Source organism: Gallus gallus, chromosome 19 (genome assembly GCF_016699485.2).
Source record: "Gallus gallus isolate bGalGal1 chromosome 19, bGalGal1.mat.broiler.GRCg7b, whole genome shotgun sequence".
In the NCBI taxonomy this organism is placed as follows: domain Eukaryota; kingdom Metazoa; phylum Chordata; class Aves; order Galliformes; family Phasianidae; genus Gallus; species Gallus gallus.
In genome coordinates, this window is record NC_052550.1 from 3,056,600 (window position 1) to 3,078,019 (window position 21,420).

Below are 21,420 nucleotides of genomic sequence, written 5' to 3' on the forward strand. Positions count from 1 at the left end.
GAGCTGCTTCCACTTTCCACTCCCAGCAGTGGGAGCGCAGAGGGGATGGCAGGAGCAGATGGGGGAGCGAAGGGGCTGAGTGTCAGAGCTGTGCACGGGAGGGTGTCCTCATTAAGGATAGACGTGGCTCTGAGCCGGGCTCTGCGAGTGGGTTTCGCCTTTGCATCCACGCGCAGAGATGAAAGGGATGATGCGAATGGCAATTTACACCTGATTGCTTCAAGGAGATGCAAAGACGTGTTTGCAGAATACATTTGCAAAGGGTGCACGTCCCGAACTGCCCGTGTACGAGGAGGTAATGCAGAAGGGGCTGTTGGGAAGCCCGGTGAGTGGTGCTGAGCGGACCCCGTGTTTCCCTGGCAGCATTTCACGTGAGTTATCCCCCTGCTCTGGTGGCTGTGGGCTGTGTGCCAGCACACGGCTTTGTACCCAGAGCCCCTGGGCCAGCATACAGTAATTGGTTGGTTTTTAATTTCTTCCCTTTCTTCAGAAAGGACTTCAAATGCTGCAGCCTTGCCACGGGGGTATAATTACATAAGCCATAGAAATGTACTTCGGTGACCAGTCAAATGACTTTGTTTTTGCCAGTAGTTTCAGCTTGCCATTTATTAAGCTGTTGAAGGGATATAATTGAAATTCACTGGGGAGTTTAATTCTATCAGGCCTGCTGTAGCTGCATGCTTTCGCTTTGTGTCTGCCTGCATTTGGGTTGCCTATAAACGGCTTGTTTGCTTTCATAGAGGCGTTAGCACAAAAGTGCAGCTGCGTGAGGAGCAATCTCTGATCCCTGCCCCGTGCTGGTAGGGTGCAAAAATATTGACATAAACACGTGCAGAAATGGCCTCTGTGTGTTGGAGTTGGTCGAGAAGTTGTATGTTTTTATGAGTTGTGCTGCAGCCCTTTGCCTCACTCTGTTTTTGAGCATAAAAAGACGCTGGAGGCCCAACGCCATGGAGGTTTAGCGGCTGCTCCGGGGATGCTCCCTGCGTTTTGCCCCTCTGCCCATGTGTGAGTGCTCGGGAATGGGAAGGGAGGAGCCGAGGGACTTGCAGTGCTTTCGATGTGGCAGTGCTCCCGCTGGGATTCCTGTCACAGGCAGATCCGGGGAGGAGTTCAGGCATCGCTGTGTGAGCTCACGATGTGCATCCGAAGGACCCTTCTCCACCAGCTCCCACTGCCCGCCTCCATGCTGAAGGCTGGATGGAACCCTGAGGTCTGTCCTTCCGTGGCTTCTGGGTGCTGTGGCTCTTCTGCCATCGGGGACTCGGTGTGTGCTGCCGTATCTTACAGCTGCTAGGCATGCAATCACCGCCATCCCCATGGAAACGCAGGAACTTCTTTTGCTGCGCATGGTAGTGCCTAGTCTGGATTGTGATGCTTTGGCAGTGTTGTTCCTTAAAGCAGTGACCTTAGCTGGGAAAGGTGAGCATGTGGGCAACGCCTGTTACAGAGCTGGGCAGCGGCCCTTGCTTTGGGGTCTTCTGCTCAGGGGGGTCAGGAACCCATTGCCCCCATTCCCTGGCAGGTTGGAGGGCAGTGGGATGGGCAATGGGGATGGGCTCAGCTCTGCCCCACAGACAGATGGGGACCGGGGAAGGGGGGCTCGGCACCACGCTAGGCTTTGGCTGAAGCTGGACTTGAGTCCTTTGAAAGACTGGTCTCTGGTCTGAGCAAATCGGCTCTTGCTGCTCTCCTTGTTTGCCGGGCATCCCTGCAGTTCTTCATGCTAAAAAGCAAGCTGTTGGGGGCTGTTAGCATGGGCTGAGCCAGCACTGCGGACCTGCTTTGTAGCGCAGTCTCTCTTTTCCTTTAATCAAACTTCACAGTCTTCTAATTGCTTTCCGGTGGTTGTGCTCCACTCTGTTGACTCCATACCTGAAAGGACTCAGCCTGCTCAGTTCGCACCAGAGCTTCTGGGCTTGTTAGCCTGGTGCCACAGTGCCAGTCCTCCTCAGAGTCGGTTTGGGTTTGTGAGGTAGAAGTGCAAGAAAGGGCAAAATGACCCAAGAATCCTTCAAGGATGGTGCAGGAGGCAGCTCTGAATTGTCCAATTTTATTTGTATGATACAGGGGGGGAAAAAAAAGCGAACATCAGTTCACAGTTCCATGAGGGTAAATGCATCAAAGACAGTTGAGAAACTAAGATACTGCGGTTCTGAAAGCATGTGAATAGATTGTGTTTCAGGCTTGGGGTTGCTGCTGTAATCTGAGATGTTGAAAAGGGCAGAATGAAATAGGAGGAAATGGGTGGAGAGGGGGAGTCTCTGAGCCTCCTTTTGTTTTCCATAAAGCAAAGGCATTGATTGTGGGAGGATCTACTGCACTGTTCAGAGCAGCGCTGCAACTAAGTCATGCTTGGAAGAGCCTTGGGGTAATAGGAGCCATGAGCACAATTAGCGAATATGTTAATCACTCTCTTCTACTCTATGCATGCTTATAACCGAGGGAATCCAAGGCCCTTTTTGGTTGGCTCTGTGCTCTTTTGCCTTTACTTTCTGTAATGTTTAAGTTCAAGAAGTGCCCTAAGAACAGCAGATGTGAACGCCAGTGACATTAAACCAGTAACAGCGATTCAGTGCTCGGGAGTTAAGCATGAGGCTGAGCTCATGGCTGGTATTGCATTGATCTCATTTGATAGGATTGTTCCAGCCCAGTGAATCACAGTCTCTAGCCTCTGATTTCCATCACCCCTGATGGCCTAATCCCCCACTCATTAACCTTGGTGGCAAAATTCCTGTTCCCTGTGAAGTTGCTGAAGATGGACCTTTTCCTGCCGTGGTGTTGTCCTGCCAGGATAGGTCTGATGGAGTTGGCAATGGGAAGCGGGGAGAAACCCCAACTTTTGTCCCTGTGTCAGACAGGACTGATCTAACCCAGCATCTCTGATGGATTTAGCTGGTGAGAAACCTAACAAAAAGAACTGTTTTTAATCAGGAGTGGTGCTGTTGTGGTCTCACAGGAGTATGATGCTTTTCCAGTGATTCCTCAAACAACAAATACACATACAAAGGAGCAAAAGCTTCTCCCAGTAAGACTGCCTTGATGATGCTCTGCTAGGAGGGTAATGTGTGAGAGCACTGCCTGCACCCAACAAGTCTTTCTTTTATCCGATAGCAGGAGGGAGCTCTAAGAGAGAAAGTGCAGAGACGAGCACTTAATATAATAGGCTTTGTACTGAAGCAGCAGTGCCCTCAGAAATGCCCTAGTGTATGCCTTGCTCTTATTCCTCTGTAAGCTAAGAGGTGAGGACATCGCCTCCAAGCAAGTGGAAGAGAAGAAAGTTATCAGGAGTATTCAGCGTGGATTTATCAAGGGGAAGTCATGCTTGCCCAATGTGGGAGCCTTCTACGATGTCGTGTCCAGCTGGGTAGATGAGAGAGCAGTGGATGTTGTGTACCTTGACCTCAGCAAGACTTATGATGCTGTCTTTCCTAACATCCTCATAGATAAGCTTAGGGAGTGTGGGATAGATGGGCAGGTGTGCTGAGATCTGGTAGAGCTCAGAGGGTTGTGGTCAGTGGCACAGGGTCTGGTTGGAGGCTGTAAGTAACGGTGTTCCCCAGGGTCAGTGATGGGTCCGGTCTTGTTCAGCATCTTCATCAGTGACCTGGATAAAGGGATAGAGTGCACCTTCAGCAAGTGTGGTGGTACAAAGCTGGGAGGAGTGGCTGACACACCAGGAGGCTGTGCTGTCTTGCAGTGGGACCTGGACAGGGTGGAGGTTGAGTGGAAGGAACCTTATGGGGTCCAACAAGGGCACGTGTAGGGTCCTACACATGGGGAGGAACAACCAGCTGCACCAGTACAGGCTGGGGGCCGACCTGCTGGAAAGGAGCTCTGCAGAGAAGGACGTGGGTGACCTGGGAGGGCAGCACAGTGCTGCTTTGTGTGAAGACTGCGGTCTGGCACTGCACTGAAGTGCATCAGAGTAAGAGTGTTTCTGTGCAAGAATGTGCAATTGTTGTATTTTAAAGCCACAACTAGCTGGACTTGGAAACCCTTGCTCTGTCTATTGCCTCCTTCCCTTCCCCCCCTCCCACACCTTGTTTGTTTTTTTGCCATTTGTTCTCTTTTATGTGCACAACTGCTTAATTCTCTCTGCAGACTTTTTCCAGGGCAAGCAGTGGTGTCGGTCTGGACATCAGATTTCTCTTAACTGGGGAAATAATTTGGCTCATACAGATCTGTTTCTTTCATCTTTACAGTCCCTCCCCCCCTTCAGATGCTCTCCAGGTCATTTAAAGGGAAAGCAGCACTTTTTCAGATCTCCCCTGCCAAACCAACACTTGCTCAATTATCTTCCGAAAGAAAATGAGTGCTCACTTGGTGAATGATTAAAAGCTGTGTGTTGGGCATGGCAGTGCTCCTGGGTGGTCAGGCAAAGGGAATGGGTCAGCTGCTTTCTCTCCTTGCGTTCTGCTGTAGGTGAGGGTTGGGGCTGCTCAGCTATGAGTCTCATTCGTGCTGGATATGAAGAGGAAGCAATTCCTGACAGAAGGAGAGTTGAGTATTCCGGAGGTACCAATGATGCTGGTCCTCCACAGTCAACATCTTACTCCAGTTTGTGTGTTTGGATGCTGCCTGGACTTTGACCTTGTTATTTGCTTTCGTCATTTGTAGCTGCTATCTCGGTATCTACTTGGGAATACGTGAATGTATGCATATGTCATAGAATGATAGAATTCAAGCTGCGTCAGATCTCCAGGCAGGCATGTAGTTTGGCATCCTGTTTGTGAGTTGTGGGTGAATGCTTTAAGACCTTCCTCCACACCTGCAAGGCTAGATTAGCTGCTTCATTCTAAAGGGCTCTTTTTTTTTTCTTATAAGAGCACGTGATTACGTGAAAACTTCATCTGTTTCCAGATATATCAGCAAGGCAGTCATATGATTTGGCAGTCAGAAAGCCATGCAAATTTGGCAGCGTGGCACAAGAGCAAATTGCTGCAGCTTACTGAAGGTGTTGTGGGGGGCACTGCTTTCCCCAGCTGAGGATGCTCCTGTCGTGATGTGTCATCAGTTTCTGAGCCATCGGTGCAAGGTGGAGACTGTCTGGACACGGGGTGATAAGGTGGCAGCAACCTCTGTGATTAACTGGATTTCTTTGTACGTGGTTCTGCTTTAATAGTATAGCAAAGCTTTGGTTCTCCTGCCTCTATGCATGTGGAAATAGGCTGATGTCAAAAAAAAAAGTAGTTAATGTGCAGTCTTGCCTTTGATGTCGTAACAAAAGAAGTTAACTTGGTGACATGGGGTACAGTACTTGGTTCCAACTCTGGTCTTCTGTCCTCCATCACCCCTTTCATTTCGTTTTTCTGGTGGTAAATACAGCTGATATTCTTTCATTTGGTAATAATAAGAAGCATGCCTAGAAACATTGGATGGCTTGCTTCGTTCCTCTGATAAGAGAGAGCAAGGCAGAAAAAAACAGAGCTTACTGTAAAGTTGATTAGATGGCAGAGCACGTTTAATCTTCCCACCCCACGCATTCAAGCCAGAACTCAGCATTTGTCATCAGCCGTGTCCCCAGCAGCATTCCTTACAACCCATTTGTCTTCGCCACAGCAGGTTGGTTTTTTCTGTCTCAGATGGACACAATGGGCTGTTTGTTCTCTCTCCTTGGGCAGCTGAATAAAATGTGCACAAACCCACTTACTTCTGCGTGCTTCAGAATCCATGAAAATCAGCAAGTTGCACAGCTACCCATTTTGACAGGACGGTAGCGTGCTGTCAGTGCTAATATCCATTAATATGCATTGGCAACTGCTTCTGTTTCAGAATGGGGTATTCTACAGTTCCCAGCAAAATGACAGATGAATGTAAAGAAGTTGCAGCTCGAGGGACAGGTATGAGAAGGCTCACTCTGTGTACATAAACACTTGCATCCCCATTGCTGATTCCTTATCTCTGCCCCAATCTTTGGCACTTCAGTTTAATGAATTTTAAGGGTGGTTGTAAACTTCATGAGATGGATTCGGGTCTTGAATCGATGGATTTTCATAAACTCCTGCCCAAGCAGCAGCAGCAGAAGACATTATGTGTTACCCCAGTTGCACACACCTTATACTGTCTGGCTTTTCTCCATAGTTTTAATGATCTTTCACATTTATTGAACTATCATATGGAAATTAAAAATGAATTGGCTCCTCACCCAAAACTCTGCAGTGAGTCCATGTTGAAGCCATGAGCTACACCTCGGAGCACCAAGTCCCAGTGCTTTCACTTCCATTAGATTTCTTCCCTCCTAATTGCAGGGAAAGATTAAGGATCCAAGCTCATACTGGCAGCCCGTATGACCATGTACACTCACATATACACTCATATGGCTGTTTCAATTTTCACCAGCTTTTTTGGGCATGTTCTTTTTATCTAGGCAGCAACTGAAGGTAGCAATTTGCCCATTCCTGTGCTTAAGAGGAAAAAGCCTTTTCACTCATAGTCATAAAGAAAGCCAAGGAGGAATGCGGGAGTGGGTGCAGCGTTCTTATTGAGTGGGTTAGACTCGAGGAGCTGGCCTTTTCCCAAGGGGATGAGGCTGCCCTCCGTATTCACCTCTTGAAAACAAGAGCCCTCGCATACACTGAGACATCTTAGAAAGTGTCCTCTTTGACCTTCTTCACTAAAATGACACGACTTTGTTCTAGAGGACTCGGCACCTGTCTGTACAGTCTTTTTCCCACACTCAGGGTTCTGGTTTGTATGCAAGCTTTGGACTTTGTGTCAAAATCTGTGGCTTGCATTAGGATGAAGATCAGTTGGGACAATGCCTCCTTTTGGTCCTCCGCCCCCAATTTTCATAGGGCTGGCATTTGTGAAGGTGCTTTATGAGAACTGTTTTTGTCTTGGAGGTGCGTTGCTGGGAAGGTGCAGCCGCTCTGCATAAAACCCAAAGCAAATCTTCTTGGTTTTCATCAAGTAGCAGAAGCAGATGCTGGCCCATGTTGACAAAGCAGATGAGTCCTCTGTAATACATGGGATGAAGCATGTGCATTACGAAGTGAAAGCATTTTCTATTGTTCCTTCAGTTTCTTTGAGTGCTCCTTTTATTGTAGCGTCTTCCTATACAAATGGCTGTACCTCCCTCAGGTACAGATGACTCAGAAAGGCATCTATGGCCTTCATCCCATGAGGGTTGTCTTCCAAAATCCAGCAGAGTAGCAGGATAAATGGGGAGGGCTGATGTAGCTTTAGTGGGCAATATTAGTGGTAGGTGGATAGTTGGACTAGATGATCTTAGAGGTCTTTTACAACCTTAATGATTCTATGGCTGATTCCCAGCGTCAGTAATGACTGTTTCATTGAGTTGGCAGTGCTTCCCACAAGTGTTTAATAGGATGGTGTACACTGTTGAGAATGGTGTTTTCTGGCATTTACTAAAGGGTTGATTGAATACAAAGGGTGTTAGAGACTAATAGAAACAGGGGAAGATAAGTTATTTCTTTGTTGTTATGACTGGTGTATTAATGTGTAGTGATGCAGATGTGAATTTATATAGGAGGATGTAAATGGTGTTTAATTAAGATGACTGCTTTCCTTACGAAGATGAGGACAGGCAGTAATGGCCTTAAGTTGTGCCAGAGGAGGGTCAGGTTGGGTATTACGAAAAAGTTCTTCTCAAAAAGAGTAATAATGCATTGGCACAGGCTGCCAATGGTGGATGCCAGTGGTGGGATCACCACCCCTGGGGGTGTTCAAGAACAGTGGAGATGTGACATTGAGGGATGTGGTCTGGAGCAGTCACAGGTGTGGGTTGATGGTTGGACTGGATGATCTTATTGGTCTTCCCAACCTTAATGACTGTAGGAGTGGAATTTCCCCTCCCTCTCTTACCTGCTCTGGAGTGGAATTTGACGTGGTGATCGTGGGTGCCAAGAGAAAATTAGCAATACTACATTCGGTCGTGTCTTTAAATAAAAGACAGAAAGGAAGCTCCATAGCTTATATTTAGAGTGTCTGTTCAAAGATCTGCAGCTTGAATCTATCTGAAACCTATGCAGAAGGATGGGTAAGAAGCCACAGCGTGGATGAGTGCAAGATGGCATTCTGTTCCACACTCATCACAAAAGCATTTGGTACCATGAGCTCACGCTGCTCTCACTTGTTGTGTCTTCTGCCTCCTACCAGCCTGGAGAAGTGCTGGAGCCTATGCCAGTGCTTCACCACCCTCACTGTAAAGAAACCTCTTCTTTGTGCTGAAGGAGATGTAGTCACTCAAAGTGCCTGTCTCCTTTTGCACCTCACAGCCTGCCCTGCCTGCTTTTGGAAGTCTGAGCAGTGGCTTTTGGTTTGGGCTGGTGTGTAACGTGGAAAAGTAGTGCTGTCAGCAAGGCGGAAGCAGTCGGAGTTGTTTTTCCCCTTGTATCAGTGACTAAAGTGTACACTTCCCAATTTAACTACTGGAGTTTCTCCTTTAGCCTTGTTTGCTCTGCAGCTCATGGCTAATATGCAGAAGGTCCTGCTACCTACACTTCTGTGGTGATGCCACGAAGAGGCATTTCCAGCCCTCTGTGCAATGACATCAGTGGGTAGCAAAGATAGCAACAGGCTGCTGTTGTATTTGAAAGAAATGTTCTATTTATACAGTCTCATGTGGAGGTGACTGAAAACCTTCAGACTGCTGAAATGAAAGTTTGCCAGTCCTCAACCTCATATGTACTCCAGAGTCACAGAGTTGGTTTTTGGCTTCTTAGCAGAGGAGGGCTCCTTTGGAATGAAGTTGCTGCTCCAGCAGGGCAGCAGGACCCTCCTTCATCCCAGGGCAAGCACAGCCACAGCCCTCACCTCTCCTGTGGGCATCCAGGTGCTGGGGAGGCTGCTGGGCTTGGTCAGACCTGGTTCCTATTTTGGGAGGAAGCTTTCATGCTCCCCATCAGCACAGCAGGCCCCGTGCTCTTCCCTTGGCTGAAGACACTGTTGGGTTTTCACCTCCTTCAGGCGGTTGATGTCAAGCAGTGCCCCAGCTTTGCAGGATTTCTAACTCAAATAGGGCACTACCCTACAAAGCATGCTCAGGCTGCACATCACTGATAGAAACGAGCAGCAAAACTAGCAGGGCTGGTTTCCTTCTGCTGTTTCCTGCAGCAGTTTTGCCTGTAGTCTGACACAAGGGCACCTCTAAGGGCTCTGTGGTTGGGATGCGCCCCTCTGGGTTCTCTGGTGTCCAATAGGGTTCACACTTGTGGAATGGCCTTTCCTCAGTGCTGCTGCAGTCAGACTTTCCTCTTCTGTCCAGCACCCCTTTGAGCAGACTTTATTGCAGCTCAGTGCCTTTGAAATCTTCTGCATTCACTGAAAATTAGCCAGTAGGTCAAAAAATTATATGGAGGGGACAGATTGCATAGTTGTGTTTGCACAAACCACTTCTCTCTTGAAGACTAGGCCCAAAATAGGGGATCTGTCAGTGCTTCCTTCCCATATCGCCCATGTCCTGCCTGTGGGAAGTGTGTGATCCTCCACACTCTGCTTGGAGAGCAAGGAAACAAGCAGAGCTGCTCATCTTAGCAAGACCTTGGTTCTTTCCATGGGTCACAGCTCCTCTGCCGTGCTGGGTAGGAGCAAAAGAGAGAATGGCAAAGAACTTACTGGCAAATAAATGAATGGCAACTTCCTTCTGATGGATTTATTCAATACTTTGAGATATAAATATGTTCTTGATGACCAGAGAAATTGGCCATTCTGCACTAGGAAGCTTGATTGATGTTTTCAGCCGGCTTTTGTGAAGGGCTGTGTAAGTGGATCTTGATAACCTACAGGGAAAAATACAGCGTGGTGAAGTTCATTTAATACATGAGTACTCAATTATGTTTGTGTTGGTTTTGTTTGTGTTTCCACTTAAGGAAGTTTTGATCATACAGATTTATAACCAATAAGTTACTTCATCCCTTAAACTCCCTCTGTGTGACATTAATCACCCCCAAACTAATGCAACTTCAGCCATGTCTGAATTTTAATCAGTGTACTGTTGTGTTTCTGGTTGCCATCTCACCGTGACAGAATCAGATGGGTTTAGTTATGGAACAAGATCCTGCTGTGTCTTACAGGGGGTGCTTGCCCCAGTGATGCTGCTCTTGAAGCACAGGGAGGGCTTCTTGGCTCCCATGGCCCATGCAACCTGCTGTCCTCACAGGGAGGGCTCAGCAGAGCTCCAGCAATGGGACAAAGGACATCAGCATGGGGCAGAACAGACCAGCATTGTGTGTTGAGATATCCCACGTTGAGAAGACAGTGAACGCTCTGGATTGGGGCTGACGTACTGGAGTCTGAGGCCTTGTTTGTGATGGTGGAGTAGATTAATGCAATATCTGGAATTGGAATAACAAAGAAGATTCTTGGGCTGGAAACTGGGTGCGCTGTCACATCTCTGGAGAAGGCTGTTTTGTTCCTAACCTTCCAGGGGGATCTGAATCTTGGCACCAAGCGAAGAAAAGCTTGTGCAATAACCAGTGGGTTTCCTAGCACCTTCTGTGTTGCTCCCCTCCTTGATTTATAGCAGCTCCTAAGATCAGAGGTTCATTTATGATTGTTTTCTATTCTTTGAGCAGCATCCACCCCCTCACTCTTTGATCGAAAGCCCCATGTTGTTTACTTACTGACATAGGTCAGCGACAGCAGGAAAGAAATGGTGACTAAGCCAATTAATTGTTGCCAGAGCAAAGCTTGCAGACTCTCTCAAAGTGTGAGCTCGACAATAAAGCCCAGCGCTGAGCAGAACAGTAGAAGTCCATACCGAGCTGGAGATCTACCTCTCCCAGACCATCGTGTGCCCTTTTGAAGCTTTTACACCATTAGTTGGGCTGATCTGACAGCGAGGACATCAGGGTGCTGCTGGTGCTGTGGGTCCGATCCCGCTGTAGGACCGTGCTGTCCTCTGGTCTCCTCATTGCCTTCTCACCCTGTAGAGGATGGAGACAGCAATACGTGGTGGTTCTGTTTCTTTCTGCTGTGAATAAAGCGGAGTCCTGGCTTGAAAGCAAAGCCTTGTATATTGCAGGAGGCTGTGCTCACTTTATCCTCAGCATAGGTTTAAAATGTTCTTTAACTGCAGTTACCAGCAGACTTGCTGGACGGGCACTGAATGTTCAGACCTGCCCAGGCTCTCTGAGGCTGGGGAGAATTACTGCTTTGTGTTCTGTCCTGCAAAGATGCAATAAAAGCTGATATCGATGCTGACTTTCTTTAGCAAGTGCTTTGAGGTCTGTCTGTGAAAAGCAGCGAATAGGAGCCAAGTGGAATTGTGCCTTTCTAAGAGCCTTTTCTTCTCTTGTTTCTCAACAACAGTGATTTAGTGATTCCCTATCAGGTCCACTCATCGCCTAGCAGTAACCTGTGTTCTCCAGTTTTTATTCCAGCTGTGATTATTGTAGCTCAACACTGTACCGTGTTGGTTTGGTTTTGTTGTTTTTCTTACCGTGTTTGTTTGTTTTAATCCTCTCTGTGACCTAAATACATTTTAAATGCATTTAACTTGAGGCCTCCCCTGGCCTCAAGTTGCAGTGGAGGAGCTTCAGGTTGGATATTAGGAAAAACGTCTCTGAAACAGTGGTTAGACATTGGAACAGTCTGCCCAGGGCATGGTGGAGTCACCGGTCCTGGAGGTGTTCAAGAATCACGGAGATGTGGCACTGAGGGACATGGTTTAGTGGGCAGTGTTGGTGGTAGGTAGATGGCTGGACAAGATGATCTTAGACGTCTTTTCCAACTGTAATGATTCCACGATGCTAAAGAGAGGGCCTCCTGATGGCACTGATCACACGTGTGTGTTGGCCATGGAGAGCAAGAGCTGCGTTGTGTGGGTGAGGCTGTAATCTCTCGTTGATATCTTTGTGTTTTGCGTTATATCCAAAGCCGTGGCCTGCATCTCACCTGAATTTTGCTCTTCATCCTGATTTATCCTGATTCACTGGGCTGCTCGGGAAGCATTAAGCCGTATTTAGCACCTGCACAAACCAATTTATCCTCTGTGTTATGATCACGCTCAGAATGTTCTGTTTTGGAATGTGCCTGGCAGAACGGGCTCTGGCAGATGCTGAAGCCAGAAGTGTTCCCAGGGACGGAGGTGATGCTGACACTGCACAGCCTTACCTTGTTTTGCACCAGCACCAAACCAGGAAGATCCGAGGCTATTCCTCATTACAACCTCACATTTCGGAGGTGTCTTTTGACACTCCAGCCTTGTATTCCTCTGAGAGCGCTTATCCCTCCCCAAGCCCTTAAAAGAGGAAGGCTGTGTAGGTTGTTTGGTTGTTTTTCACCCCATCTAGGGATCTCACAGTTGTCATTTCCTGCAAATCTTTGACAGCTGCTATTTTGCCGCTTTCACTTTTTAACATCTATTTTAACACTCACACCACACAGCACGCGGTGAGGACGGGACACACAAGATTCCAGCCTGCTGGGTTTCATCAGGCCCAGTCTGTTTTGCAGTCTTTGCTTACCTGTTTGCAGAGAACATATTGATGGTCCGTGCCGGTTATTAAAGCAGCTCCCCTTTCCTCTTCCTCTCCCTCTCCATGGGGAAGCAGGGAACGGACAATGCAGTAAAGCACAAACTGAAGTGGTGATTCGAAGTGGTGTTTAACGTGGTTCTGCACTTGATTCATCTATGTTTTAAAGCAAAGAGTTAGGGCATGGGCACATCTGTGCCTGCGGCGCAGCATTTCCTTTCGCTTCCAGAATTCCTATCCAGTGCAAAACAATTGGAAATGGAAAGATGTTGTCTGTGCCCTCAGGCTCTTACTTAGAACTACTCAAACTCCTTCCTACGTCTGCTTGTGGAAGGGTTTTCCCCACACACCAAATGTGTTGTATTTGTTCACATAGACTTTAAAGGCCCCTTTCAAACTTGCAGGCTGCTGCCATTTAGAAGCTTTTTAACTTGACTGAGATGACAGCTCGTACCCATCTCTGGTAGCTGAAAGCTCAGAACCATTACTAAAATGCCAGCTTTCCTCCTGATACTTCTGTCCTATCCATCTTCCTCAGTGCAGTTCATCTCACTTAACTTTGCATGAGTTTAGTAACCTTGAGAGCTATGCCAGAAGAGGACCCGTCTGGATAATAGGCTTCACCTGGTGTTTGGCTGCTCTTTTACCCATCCTGAAGTATATGGGGTCGAAAGCCAGCATTTGGGAATCAGAAGTTGGATGTTGTGGCTGTCTCTGGGCTGAGGGCTGGGATTTATCTGCAGCAGAAACTTAACAGCAGAGGAATTTAACTGCTCAGTGCTGGCAGTTCTCTCCTCACCATCCTGATAGAGGAATGACAGACTGCTCCCAAGGTGGCATCTCTGCGTGAAGAACCATTGTAGGATCCATGCCCAAAGGCAGGGAGGGCACGGGTCCCACTCTGCATATTGTGAGACAGTGAATAATTCTTCTTTAATCACCTTGGCCATTAAACATCTCCTGTAATCCCACGCCGCACCATTGCTTCTTGCAGCTGGATCGCCCTCATCTGTTCAGTTTTCCACACCTTGGATCACCCTTGGGTCCCTTCTGTGTGCTTCTTCCAATTCTATTCCATCCCATTTGGCAGCCTTGGGATGGCTGGGTCGTGGAGTACTTGGCAGCTGGGTTTGTGCACTGGGGTAATGAGATCTTCTTTGCTCCCTGCCTGGTTACCGGTGTGCTCTTGGCCTCTGAAAGACACTGAACCATTTGGAGAACAGCCCATAGGGTCTCCAAAATCTCTTTCCTGAGTGGTAATTGCTCATTTAGAGCCTGTCATTCTTCACACAGAATTAAAATTATTTTCCCCCAGTATGCATTAATTTCCATGTATTGACTTTGCATTTCACCTGCTACAGTCAGCAGGCATTACAAGATCTCTGGGTGCAAACCGAGTTTTAGAACCCTGTTTTCTCATCTCCTATTTCAAGCTGGACAGCCTTAATAAAAAACAATACTCCTAATGCATGTTTTCCTATCACTTGGATTAATGCTCCCTAGGGGTGTCCCCAGGATAGCAGAAATCTGGCCATGTTTCCGACCCAAACACTGTAGTGTCAGTGGGCTTCACCTCTCCCAGGACTCTGGCTCTTGGTTCGGGGTTGGTAAGGGGCAGCCTTCGGATAGAGCAGGATTCATCCCAAGCCCACGTCATGCTGAATAATGACTCAGTAGTTACTCATGTTTTTCTTGGGTCTGGTAGGCCTGGGGAGAGTTGTGGTGCTGGCTCACCGTTCCGCAGGTTCTTCCTTGGCAGCCTGAAGGGGCCAATATAGAAAAAAACCATTTTGGAAGAACGTTTTTAAAAATAATACTGGCTGACATTTCCAAAGCTGAAACCTCGTGGGTTGTCAATACTGCTTTATTTAGGAAAAAAATAAAAAATAATAAAAAAAAAGAATTCTTGGAGTACATTTTACCCCTATGCTTGTGGGTGGTTTTTTTGTTCATGCTCAGCGATGGCTCTTAAATCATTGATGTGCATTGAATTTGGGCTTGATGTGCAGACACAGACAGTGTTCCCCTGTGGATGGGGTTATAGTGTGGGGTTCGGGACCCGCTCACGAATGGAAGCTCTTTGAAAATGATGAGGTCTGTAATGCGTTCCTCCTGCAGCTCTGTTCGGATGGAGCCCGGCTTGCTCTCCTCCCCCTCCAATCCCCCTGCCACACATGTTCTCAATTACTGCCTGCATCGAAGCTGCAAACATTTCTTGTGCATCTCGCTTTCTATATTGAGCCCTGGAAATATATTTTAGTAATTTGTGGGAGAACTATTATGTCCCATGCTGGGAAAACTGTATTTATGGTTCCTGCAGGGAAACAAGTTCATCAATTCCAGTCCGCGGTGGCTTTGCTGTTGCTTCGTCCCTCCTTTGTGTCTTGGAGCAGCACTGTTAGAACCTCTTGCCCCTGTTGAGTCGAGCCCGGGTTTCTCCTATCTTTGAAATAAAAAGCACATGCTCTGCAGTCTGTTTTTCAGTGTAGCCCACACAATAATGGCCGGGTTTTGGCTGAACACGATGATTGCTGCTCCATACCCTAGATATTTGGGTTTGGATGTGCAGTAGCACTCCGCTTACAAAAAGTCGGTTCTGTTTTATTGCTGGTAGGATTTCAAAGTCAATATTCTGCAGCAGGGGGCATTGGAGGAGTAACATACAGGAGACCCAGTCTGGGCAGTACTGATGTGCAGTGCCTGGTTTGGAAGGGGAACGGGGCTCAGTTTTTGTTGGTTCTCAGTGTTTGCATTGTCCTCGTAGGATAATCCTTCTGGATCCAATCAGTGAGATGTATTCACAAGCCTTTGTTGTACATTAAATCATGCCTTGTTTTCAACTGCAAACCTTCGGTCCCACACCCACATCTGCAAGGCGTTTCTCAACTCAGTTGCTGATGTGTAGAAGATATTTCTGTGGTTATTGAGGACTCTTTGTTGCGCTCCACCTCTCTTGGTTGGGCTGAAAGCAAGTTCAGCTCTGATAATGAAGGGCTGACCTGGGGATACTGTTGCTGCTGTAAAGGAAGAGCTTTTAAAGCCTACTTCTCTTCTGCTTAAATAAATGAGGGACTGTTTCCAGTGGAAAGAAGAGCTTGTGCATCTCCTGTGTAGATAAATTGGGCTGTTAACAGTGCTGGCAGGCTGGAACAGCAGAGAGAGAAGAGGAAAAGGTGTGTCTGGATCAATTGGTTAATTGTTAGATAATAAATGAATCCTTTTCCAATGCACACAAATGGAGCTTCCTTTCCATTTAATGCTCCAGCTTCCCTTCCAAGATCTCATTGCAGCATTCTGTCCCAAAACAAAGAGACCTTCCCATCTCGATGTCAACGTTTGTTGACTCTCTGTGGAGCTTTGAAAAACGACTTCCCTGTCATTAACAGTGATACAACTGTAAACAATATTGGTTAAGATGCACTGGGGGAGAATGAAGGAACAAATTAAAGCACTCGGATAAGAAGTGCCATCTTCCTAGGAAGTTAGTACAAGAAGCACTGCGCTGCACTTCAGGTCGTAGTTTTTAACTCTGCAAATAATGTTATGATTTTTGAAAGTTGGAGGATTCAAACTGCTGCTCTATTGCTTTATTTCAGATGCTTGTTCAAAAAATAAAGCTGGAGAAAGGACAATAAAATATCAGCGAAGCGATGCCTGAGGTGCTCATTTAATTCCCGTTAGCACACTAAATGAGAGGATGATGAGCTTTGCTTTGGCTTTATGTCTCCAGACTTCTCAACAGGGATGCTCACAGACCTGCTTTGCAAATGGAAACCGAGTCCTGGCCCAGCCCATAGAAGCAAGGTGTTAGGTTAGAGCCCCTGGAGCCAACATCACTGATGGGTGTTTTGAGTTCTGTTTTTATTGCTGATGATGCTTTTTGGTTGTGGTGGGGGTGCTGTTTTTAAAAAGCAGCATTTCTGGTGTAATTTATAGGCTTGCCTCTGGGAACAGAGCATCCCCTGCTGCTGCGTAGGCTCAGGGCAGTGTGCCTGCAGCTTTGGGACAGCCCTGGTGAGCCAGGAGGTTGGTACTGCTCAAGCAGGAGCTGCCGTAGTGACTGCAGCCTGCTTTGTGCCTGGACTCACGTAGCTGGCAGGAGTGGCACGTTACTGAAGGGCTGCTTTATCTTCTGAATAGTTCTGCTATCAGCTGCTCTTGTGTCTCTCGGGTGTGAGGGCTGTGACACTGCTGTTTGTGCTGTGAGGGTCATAATCCCTTCTCCTAGTTGTTCCTCATAAATTTTTAGGAAACAGAGCTACAGGAAAGTGCCCGGAGCCCACGATGGGCAGAGTGAGATGGTCCTAATGGGGGTTTTGTGTGATGCACAGACACTGCACTGCTGTTCCTTCAGATAACAGCATTAAAGGCAGATTTCCATGAAGAGAAATGCCCTCTGCTCTTCCCCTTTGCCCGTTTTGTATTGAATGAAGCCAGTGTTGGGTTTGATGAAACTCAGAAGGGTTGGGAAGAGAGTTTAGGGCAAACCACGAGCTGGGTTGTGTTCAGTGAATTGCACAGACAAAAAGCACATTTCTGTGGCTTCCTCTTAAATCAGAAAACCATGTTAATAAGTCCTGGGCTTTTTTGGTTCTATTTCTGTGAACACTGAGAGCTTATTGCTGCAGTTCTTGATTTTATGTTGATGTTTTCCCTCCAGAATTATGAATTTGTGTCTCCCTGAAAGTTCGCTTTTCAGGCTGAGGTTCTGCAGCATGATCCACATCAATCTGCAGCGATGGCTGGAGGACAGCAGCTTTCCTAGCCATGTTTTCAGCGCTCAGAAGGGAAAATCTGCTGTCTTTGCATGCTTTGTTGCTTGGGAAATGTGAGATAAGGACTCCTCTCTCCTCACCAGGCCCTCAGGAGTTGTGCCCTGTGCCCAGGGCTCAGCACCACATGCACAGTAGGCCCAAGCGCACACTGTAGGCCACAGATCTGGCAGCCTGCTGAAGCTGTGGTGGCCATGGCTGTAGCCAGTTACCCAGCTACATGAGACTCATGAGACTCAAAGCTGTCCAATGTCCATATTGTGAGAAAACAGATCATTGGGAGCGAGGGGGAGCACCTCTTACTGACTTGATGGCTCTGGTGCCCTTCAAGGAGGTGTGCTGGTGTTCATGCCCACTGGTAAGGTGATGGATTTGGCCTCGGAATTGCTGTGTGAACAACCTGGTCGTTCTGTCCTGATTTCTGTCCCCTGTGGTTAGAGCACGGAGAAACGCCTCTTTTTTGCTCTAATACCTTTTTTGAACCTCTGAGATTAGTGGAAGGTCTTGTTCCTGTCTGCAGCTCTGAGCCAGGACTGCTGGTTTCTTCTTCCTGCGTCATCCGTTGCACAGAGATGAATGAACATTTCCCAAGCAGGAGGCATTAAGCAGTGAAGATTCTTTATGATTCCTTAAGATTTAGTGATCCAGTGCTTGCAAGCCCTGCTTACAGCAGGGGGTTGGAGCTCAATGGAGGTCCCTTCCAACATAAGCCATTCTATTATTTGAGAGGCTCAGTTATGTCAAAATGAAGTAGCGTCTTCCATGAGATGCTTTGTTGCTGGCACGATTTCTTTCATTACCTTTTAAAACCAAAGGAGGTGTTTCTACTTGAAACGATAGGAAGGTGACTTCCTAGTTATGACTCATCCAGAACTTAGTCCCTCAATTCCTGTTGCACGTTTCTGGGAAGTGAGATGGGAGAGAAGAAAAGAAAATGATGAATGAGAAGTGAGAGGTGAGGTAATCCCGTTTTACATTATTATCATCTTTTTTTTACTTCAGGAAGATTGAAATGATGTTGCTCTAGTTGATGGTTAAACTCTAATAGGTTTCAGGCTAAGACCTGCTTCCTCTGTGAGCACCAAACAGGCTTTCAGACACATCGTATCCACCAAATCCTATGAGCACCACTGTTCAGTGCCTATAAACACCCAGTAAGAACAGTAAAACCTGAAGAGTTAAGCCTGTAGTTGCACAAAGTGAGGTGGAGCATGGCTGCAGTCCTGCTGCAGGCTCCTGCCCCTGTGCTTTGCAGCCCCATCCCTGGAGGTGCCCAAGGCCAGATTGGATGGGGCCCTGTGCAGCCTGATCTGGTGGGGAGCAGCCAGCCCATGGCAGGGGGTTGGAGCTCAGTGATCTTTAAGGTCCCTTCCGACCCAACCCATTCTGTGGTTCAGTGATTCACAGAGGGAGCTTTCATGGTGCTTTGCAGACTGGAGTCCCAAAGAGCAAATGAGCCACTTGGAGGTGACTGGGTGACTTTCTCAGCATGTGGAAGGAGGGATTTCTGCCAAGCATCTGGCACTTGCATCATCTGAGCATCAGCCAGAGCAACAAGGTTCGAATCCAGGCTTTTCATGCTGCCCCGTGTGCTAATATAGATGGTGAGCGGTGACATTTGAAGTAAAAACTGCACAGCAGAGCTCATTTGAAATAATTTATGACCCAGGAAGAAAAATCTGCACTAAGAATAACTTGTAATTACATCAGGTCAGTAAATTACTCTGCAGATCCATGCCTGGGATGAGCCTCGGGTGTTGGAGAAGTCTTAACTTTAATATGTGTGCACCTGAAGTCACTGGCTTGTGTATTGTTCTTAAGTTCAAGAAGAAAATGCTGTATTTAGTGCCCTCGTCGGACAAGTAACAGATGAGCACAGTAACACTTGCATAGTCTTAAATTGCATTTCTATTTCTTGCAGTACTAAGCGCTACAGGCTTCTTTCTATTGGCATCTGCGTTGGGTTGGGAACCCAACACTGCCCGCATCCTTTGGGCAGAGTGGTTTAAGGAGAGAGCTGCGCTTGAGTGGACTCACACCTCATCTCCTTCATATAGTTCCTTTCACCAAGCAGAGCTTCCCAGTCTGTCCCAGCACATGACACATCTTCATTTCTTCACTTTCTCTTACTACTACTTCGGTGTAGTTGCTTTTCTCGCTGCATTTGGCAAGAGTTTATTTCTGCACTTAAGCTGAGTTAAAGCAGATTTACTCACAGAATGTATCTAAATACGACAGTGGAAGCCTATTGAAAAATAAGCCAGCCAAGTTGCATGTATTTAAAAAAAAAAATGCTGTCATGACAAATGGGGGGAAAATTTATTTCCCAAGAAACAGCTTTAGAAAGCAATACTGCAAACTTTGTGCTTTGACTGGTGAGAGTACCGTGACTTAGACCTCACTAGTCCTACCAAATAAATGCCAATGTGTGCTTATAGAACCAAAGAAATGCCTGCTGTGGTTATGTTGTGAGATAACTCGAATATTATAGCTTCGTTAAATCCACAGCTTGGGAAGTCTGCAGTGACCAAGCCTGGCTCCAGAAAAGTGGAAATCGTACCATAATTACCAGTGGATATTGTTCCAAGCTACTGCCCCTCTGTCATTTGCAGCAGTTATTTGATTTGTGTAGGCTCTTGTGGTCCAGACCACATGGAACTGTTCTGATGAAGATCAGAACCATGGTTTGATAATGGGTTAAGGAAGGCAGGTACCCTGAACACCCAGCTGGCACTTTCTGCATGTGTCTGTACTTAGGATCAGTATCTTTTTGAGCGCATCCACATCTTTTTTCCCCTTCTGTTTCCTTTCCTGCTTTCTGCATTTCAGGGCATCCTTTCTGTATCTGCCCTTGATCCATTCCTTCAGTGATGCAGATCATTTTTTTTAATTATTATGTTCCCAGTTGTCTTAACACCTAAACAAAGGCTTTGGATAACTTCTCCAGCTACACAAAAGTCTCAAGGAGGTGGGTTAACCAAAGAACCCCTTTTTAATTGCAAGCAATGCAATCTGTAGCTTAACCTGTCATTGCTATTATTAGGAATTACACAAGATGGTCATGGTTATTGTGCTGAAAGTCCTGGCACAGCACAGGCTGTAGGGTTTCCTAGAATTTATGTCTGTTCATGAACACTTGCTTTCCTTGGCCACAAATCTGTTAGTTTTGCTCTGTGTTGCTTTTGAAAATGATTAACTTTCTGCAGCGACCCAAACTCTGCTATCATGGGGACCCTGCAGGCGGCCCCTGGTTGTGTTTGCTAATGTCTGCATCGCAGGGCTGAGCACAACTAATGGCTGCAAGGAATGTGACCGCTGTCCTTTGACCATATCTGGCTGTGCTGTGACATCTTTTGTGTTTCCTATGTTTGTTAGGCAGCTCATACGAACTGCTTGAAGTTTCCAGCGCTGTCTGACTGCATAGTCTAGTAATTAGATGGTGTAAAGCACTTAAAGTATTACAGAAATATGTCAAAACGTATTAACAGCACAAGTGCCATTTACTGCTTTCCTAAGTAGGTTTCACAATATGCTGTACTGGAATCCACCTCTTGTCGTTATTTATCGAACTGCACAAAAGTGAAGATCACCAGGAATGAAGTGATTAGCATCAGGCTGTCTTTCTGCACTAAGGATGTATATTACCATGATAATGTACAGAGTGAAGCATATAAATCCCTTCTCACCTAAAATGAGAAGACAGCCCTGAGTAAAACCCAACAAATGATGTTTTTTCCATATTTGCTCAGACTTCATCACTCTCTACAACTGCCTGAAAGGAGGTGGTGGTGACTGGGGGTCGGTCTCTGCTCCCACGTAACAGCAGTAGGATGAGAGGTGATGGCCTCCGGTTGCACTGGGGGATATTCAGGTTGGGTATTAGGAGAAATTTCTTCTCCAAAGAGTGATGATGCATTGGTTGGCACAGCTGCCCAGGGAGGTGGTGGGGTCACCGTCCATGGAGGTGTTCAGGAGCTGTAGGGATGTGGCACTGAGGGTCACTGGCATGGTGGGGGTGAGCTGATGGTTGGACTTGGTGCTCTTTCCCAACCACAATGAGACTCTGTCTTGTGGTCCACCATCTCAGGTGGACTGTTCCCATGGTGGTGTTCCCACAGACATGCTTGGTGTGGGACCCCAAAGTGGGGACATCATATGGGCTCCTGGTGCTCAGGGGAGGCCTGAGGAGCAAACACCTCCAGGATTTG

General features: G+C 47.0%; 1 protein-coding gene across 9 annotated transcripts in view; it reads left to right on the forward strand.

Moving 5' to 3' along the window:
- The window catches only part of GATSL2 (GATS protein like 2), an 89,933-nt gene that overhangs the window by 28,848 nt on the left and 39,665 nt on the right, over positions 1–21,420 (forward strand). Inside the window, exon 1 of one of the 9 annotated variants that reach the window (XM_046902315.1) lies at positions 40–1,008. The exons of the other annotated variants lie outside the window; for them this stretch is intronic. Within the exon in view, the coding sequence (XP_046758271.1) occupies positions 977–1,008 (32 nt within the window). The 5' untranslated portion in view covers positions 40–976. Of the gene's footprint in view, positions 1–39; positions 1,009–21,420 lie in introns of those variants that run through there. 9 annotated transcript variants of the gene reach the window in all.